This window comes from Vitis vinifera, chromosome 4, assembly GCF_030704535.1.
Source record: "Vitis vinifera cultivar Pinot Noir 40024 chromosome 4, ASM3070453v1".
Classification (NCBI taxonomy): Eukaryota; Viridiplantae; Streptophyta; class Magnoliopsida; order Vitales; family Vitaceae; genus Vitis; species Vitis vinifera.
The window spans coordinates 15,414,148-15,420,499 of record NC_081808.1 but is presented as its reverse complement, the minus strand read 5'-3'; the positions used below and the strand labels follow the sequence as shown (position 1 = coordinate 15,420,499).

Below are 6,352 nucleotides of genomic sequence, written 5' to 3'. Positions count from 1 at the left end.
TTGGATTCTAATTTGCAATTTCAAATCATAGGTTTGGTAGGTTAATTAAATTAATATCATATATATTTAGAAAAACTATAATTTTGGAAATCAAATATACAAAGAATATATCTTTTTCATACGCACCTATATATCTAGAAAGGAAGGAAGCATACAGAATTGGTGGAACTATAGACATAGAATGGAAAAACTAAGGAAATAAATAGAGATACTGGTAACGAAAAAGGTGAAAGTGTGTGGTGGCAGATACGCATATTCAAATCAAAGTGGTACTATAAAATGGTTGGTGTTTTTGGGTTTTGGAAGAGGAGCTCGCTACGCTCTGATTTGGTTGTCGTCTCCCCTCCCCCTCTTTGTTTTATCTACTGATAGTTCTATCTACCTTCGTTAATTTCTCCTTTGGCATTGAATGAGATATGGGCGGTCTTCTAAAAAGGAAGAGAAGATCCTCATCTTCTTCTTCTGTTGTTCTTCTTCCTCTTTTTTGGGCTTTTTTCTTAGCCATTTTCTTGGAAAGGTTAGTGGGTGTTGTTTCAGGTTTGGAGTACTCTAAGGACAAGCAAGCAAGTAGCTTGACACTTGAGAGGATTCAGAAGCACTTGGACAAGATCAATAAGCCAGCAGTCATGACCATTGAGGTATGTTGACCAAGCACCATATATAAAATAAACTTCTTACAATGCTTTAAAGCAACAAGGCCAATTGCCCAAAGCGAATAACATCTGCATAGGAGAGTGGCCAAAGTGAATAATAGAGTGCCACTCAAATGAGTGTTGTGAGTGGTAGTAATAGCGATATAAGAATTAAGAATTTCGATGTAACACTATATATGTAATGAACTTCTCTTAAAAGAATTAACATGTTTTAAAACCACGAGAGCTTATTGGCCTAGAGTGGACATCAGAGGGAACGGGTCATTAAATATTATTTTCCCATTTTTCACTTAGATTTCATGTGAGGTTTCTTTAATTATTTACAGAAGATGATGTTTTCTGGGTTTTGTGTTCTTCATTGATTTGTCAGAGTCCAGATGGAGATATCATAGATTGCATTGATAAATGGAAGCAACCTGCTTTTGATCATCCTCTTCTCAAGAATCATAAGCTTCAGGTATACAAAGTCTATTCCGAAGCCTCCTCAATTATCTGGTGCTTTTTGTATTGATTTTTAATTTTTATTATGTGATGAATACAATCAGTTGGTTCCACCAGAGATGCCAAAAGTGAGGAGAATGAAAGAAGAGGAAGTGAAGGGAGATAAACATATTTCAAGTAGGAAGAATGAAGAAAGGGTGGTGATAAGTGGGAGAGGTGCATGGCAAGTATGGCATCAAAATAGGACAAGGTGCCCCGAGGGCACAGTGCCCATCAGGAGGACCACGGTGGATGACGTGTTGAGGGCCCAATCTCTCTATGATTTTGGGAAGAAACAACCAAGAATGGCTCTTGCTAGGCACACCGTTTCCCCAGATGATGTTAATGCCACAGGCCATGAGGTTTGTCTCTTCTTCAATATCATTCCCTTGTCTCCTCAGCTAAGATTTTTGCTGCTTCATTTATAGAAACAACGTTCCTTCTAATTTGCACTTATTTTTGGTTTTTCATGAGGAACTACGATTTCTTTTTAATTCTTTTACAAAATCGACATCATTTAGCATGACTTTTAACTTTTTTTTTTTAATAAAAATATTTTGTTTCTTGTTTCAAAAAACAATTTTATTAACTACCCATAAGGCAAGGATGATTTTGAGTTGAGTACTTTAATAAAAAATTCATATTTATGGGAATAAATTCCACGTTAACTCTCTTTAAAAAAAAAAAAAAAAAGTGATAAAATTCTTATAGATAGCCCTATTAGGAGTGAATACTATTATTATTATTATTATTTAATTCTATAAACTTGATATCATTAGAATATCTTCCAATATCTTTGTTAAGGTGCTATGAAATTAATTTAATAACTAGATTATTTTTTGCAATGAAAAATAACTTGGAGTGCATTGGGAATGATAGTATGCGATCGCGAGCTCGAGCCCATCGGAAGCTGTGTACGGAGCATCTGCAACAATAAACTTGTGGAACCCATCCGTACAAGTGAAGGAAGAGATGAGTATCTCCCAGATTTGGGTTCTTGCCGGATCATTCGAGGGCTCAGATCTGAATAGCGTAGAAGCTGGGTGGCATGTACACTGTTTCCTCTTTTTCTAATTATAATCCATTACTTACTATTTGTTATTTAATAACCCCTTATTCTTTTATATTATACGATACGTACTCAGGTTCTGCCGAATTTGTATGGTGACAACAGCACCAGATTATTTGTTTATTGGACGGTCAGATCTCTTTCTAACAAGTCAAAAGTCAAATATGTTGTAGATGCATTAAAATGATTTTTAACCTAAGTTTACCAAATGGTGACAGGCAGATGGATATCAATCAACAGGGTGTTACAACACTCTATGTCCAGGATTTGTGCAGGTGGACAAAGAAATAGTTGTGGGAACGGCCATTGCTCCGGTCTCCACCATCTCCGGCAAGCTATACGAAAGTAATATTTTCATATGGAAGGTTTGTCATTCTTCATCAGATAGATTTGTTTGACTTTGATAATTTTATATATATTATTTGGAGAATTAAAAATAAATGAAAATTTTAGGATCCAAAGACGGAAAATTGGTGGCTGGGGTACGAGAACAACAATGCAGTGGGATACTGGCCATCAAACCTGTTCACACACTTAGCAGCGAATGCGACGCTGGTGGAGTGGGGTGGGGAGGTGTTGAATACCAAGCCCAACGGCGCCCACACTTCCACCCAAATGGGCTCAGGCCGGTTCGCCCAGGAGGGCAATGGAAAGGCCAGCTATTTCCGAAACCTGGGACTTGTCGATTCAAATAACGACATCAACCCACCCCAAAGCACATCCACCCGAGCCGATAATAGCAATTGCTACAGCATAAATCTCCTCAACAACAACGATTGGGGCACTCACTTCTTCTACGGGGGACCTGGATTTAATCCCAACTGCCCTTAGATCCTCACACTGCTATTTCCAATCCTCTCAGTTTGTTTTGATCCCCTGAAATTGAATAAAGCTCTACAACCTTGCCAGGCGTGGAAATAAGAATATTCATATTTAGTTGATGATAACGCAAATGTTTGTTATTCATGACCTTTTAAATACTAATATACTTTCATAAATACAATGGGTTTCAACTTATTTTCATATTGTTTTTATGTGGGTTTTAATATGTTATATGGATCATTTTAATTTTAATTTTGGGTTAATGCATCTAGATATGAGCTCGATCTTGAGTTTCATTTATTTTGAGCATAATAATATGGGCTTTATGAGAATTTTCATGTGGACTATAACTTAGGACTAGTTTAATTTTATGTTGGATGTAGTCTCCGATGGTATTTTATAATCGGCTTTGGGTTTGGACCGTTGACTCTAATAAGATGTCTCTTTTTTGTTGTTGTGGAAGTTGTCTTGTAATTTTTCTTTTTTCTTTTTACATTTTTTTATATATTGTAAAAATTATTATTATTAGTTTTTTTTTTAATTAAATTTTATTTTTTAAAATAAAAATTGTGAAAGTTTTTATCTTATAAATAAAATGGAAGTGAGACATTTTCATCATAAAAATAAAATTTTTAAATAAAATTGTAAAAATAATTCCCCCGTAAGTAAAAATCGAGTTGGAATCTTTTCTTTAAATAGAATTGTGTTCAATAATTCTTTTCCTAATAAAAGTAAATAAAAATCATTTTATAGGGAATATGATATTTCAAAGCATTTTTATAAATACAAAATAAAATTATTTATTTTTTTCAAAATAAATGAAACATTCTTTTTAAATAAAATTTATCATTGAGTTGGAACTCATTTTTTTAATATACATAAGCTCGCTTACATTCTTTTGTGAAGGTGTTATATCTTAGAGTTGTTGATTCAAATAAGGGCATCAACCCACCTCAAGACATATCAGCCTAAGTCGATAATAGCAATTGTAATAGCATAAATCTCCTCAACAACAATGATTAGGGCAATCGCTTCTACTATGAGGGACCTGGATTGATTTGAATAAAGCCCTACAATGATCGTCTTTGCTTTACATCCCACTTGGCTTCTTTTCGCCTGCGCGACCTACTTATCTGGGAAGGATGATGACACATAATTCCTTCCTTTTCCTTGATTGTTCAACTGTTCCATGATCATGTTTGAGGCTGCAGCCTTCTAACACTTAGAAAATGTCTATAGTGAGCTCCATCCATGCACCCTGTGATTGTTTCCCTTTGCTCTTTTATGCACCAAATTGCTCATTCTAGAAAACAAGATTAAATGTCTATATATAAGGGAAATGGGATTGTTGGTTCAGGGCTGAGAGAGTTTTGGGTGAAAAGGATTCTTTTTGAGTAGGGACATGGCTCCCAATTTGGTGAAGTTTAGACTTTCTGAGGTATGTTTGCAATGAGTTTGTTTTAAGTGTTGTTCTTTTTGGTATTAAGTTTGCTTGTTGAAGTTTACAGATTAAGGAAGGTTTTTGTTTAGCAAAATTAATTGGTTCTAAGTTTCTATCAGTTATGCAATGAGCATGCTGAAATGGAAAATGTGCTCAAACTATGAGGCCAATGTTTATAACATTCTCAATCCTGATCTGTAATACATAGTAGCTATGCAAAGGTTAAGACCAGACTTGAAACTGAAGCCAACTCTCCACTATTGGAATATTGCCTTTGACCTTCCAATCAACTCTCTTTTCCTTTATAAATACATGTAAATATCTCACTTTCTTCTTAAGTCTTTTATTCAAAAACTAGCTTGCAAAATGCCTGATACAGAAATTCATCTCAATGGGTTAAGAGAGCCTCACCATGTGGCAAGAAAATTCTTAGCTAGGCCTAAGCATGTAGGTGTTGGAGCCATTATCAGGAGAAGCATATGAAGCTAAGATCTGAGAGTAAAAACATTGGGTTTTCTTTAAATCTTTACATTGATAGGTTATTTAAACACTAATTTAGGAAAGAGGTGAAGAAAATAAATTAATAAATCAAAGAAGATAAACCAAAGATCAAATTTCATGGTAAGTGAACAATTGACCTAAAAGCTTAAGTTATTAGATAGTGAATTAGAGATGTATATCACACTACAACAAATAAAGGGGTTTTGCCATTAATTAATTTGTGGTTAAAAGAAAATATTTTGTGGTAGAATGTTTTTTTCCATAAAAAATTATTTGTGGTGGGTTTGTTGCTATAAGTCCGCAAGCAATTATTTTTAACCATAAAACTTAATTTTATAGCAAAAATAAATAATTTTTCCCCAATAAAATTTATGGTAACATATCACTTTTTACTACAAAAGAACATTTGTGGCAACATGTCATTTTTCACCATAAAACAAGTTTATAGCATCATGTCATTTTTTTTCATGAAAATAATCATGGTGAATCTTAATTTTTTGTCATAAAAAAAAGGTGAAAAATCACTATTTTACCATAATATAAAATTTCTAGTAAAATATGTTTTACTACAAAATAATTATTCTTATGTATCTCACGTACATGTTTCACCTTCAATTCATTTCCCATTTTTCAGCTTTAAATATCTTTTATAATAAATTCAATATTAATATTTCAAATGACATGGTTGATAAAATTATTTTCTTGTTTGACACCCAACTTTCTCAACAATAGAAACCTCTGTATAGATGAGTATATATTTTTATAACCATCCACTTGTAAAAAACATGAACTGAACATTAAATATGGAACTTACCTTAATCACTTATCCTTATACAACCAAACAAAATCAAATACAATTGGATATCCACATGACTATTATTCCGTTCATGAGTATTGTCTCAAATTCATGTTTACAAACATCCCCTACTACATTTAGAAGAGTAAGAAAAAAAAAAAAGAAAAAAAAAAAGGTGAAGTGATAACCCAAAAACAATTTCCAATCTCCCATAGAATCTTTTACCTCTACATGTATCACATGGCTTGGGACACTGGAAAAGAAAAAAGAGTTTACATTGAAGTTATCCCAAATAATTGAAGATAATAAATGCCTAGAAATATGAAAGAAACGAAGAAAGCACAACATTAAGAGTGCCTTTAAATAGAACCAAGATGAAGGTTTCTAAAGTATATATTCTTTCTATGGCGGGAGAGTAGTTTAATTGAAGTGGGAACAAAAATTTATTATTTAAGTATGAATTATCAATTATTTTAAATATTATTTTAAGAGCAATTATTCATAGCAAATAGAAATCTTCAACTTGTAAAAAGACCAATATTTCGTAACAGTAATTTAAAACCAATATTAAAGAAATTCTTTGAATCCTA

The 6,352-nt window shown here is 33.1% G+C and overlaps 1 protein-coding gene across 1 annotated transcript; it reads left to right on the top strand.

The window, feature by feature from the left end:
• Positions 1 to 361: 361 nt before the first annotated feature.
• LOC100267316 (protein neprosin) lies at positions 362 to 3,033 on the top strand. The gene is made up of 7 exons (XM_019219303.2): positions 362 to 638; positions 1,024 to 1,110; positions 1,199 to 1,495; positions 2,013 to 2,183; positions 2,279 to 2,332; positions 2,421 to 2,567; positions 2,656 to 3,033. Exons 1-7 carry the CDS (start codon positions 417 to 419, stop codon positions 3,031 to 3,033), a joined length of 1,356 nt encoding a protein of 451 aa, XP_019074848.2. The 5' UTR covers positions 362 to 416.
• The last annotated feature ends 3,319 nt before the right edge of the window (positions 3,034 to 6,352 follow it).

Excerpts from the sequence above, each read along its gene's own strand:
- LOC100267316 (XM_019219303.2), top strand. The coding sequence starts at position 417 with ATGGGCGGTCTTCTAAAAAGGAAGAGAAGATCCTCATCTTCTTCTTCT. Across the intron at positions 2,184-2,278 it reads GCGTAGAAGCTGGGTGGCAT|GTTCTGCCGAATTTGTATGG; the intron begins GTACACTGTTTC and ends ATACGTACTCAG. Across the intron at positions 2,568-2,655 it reads GTAATATTTTCATATGGAAG|GATCCAAAGACGGAAAATTG; the intron begins GTTTGTCATTCT and ends TGAAAATTTTAG.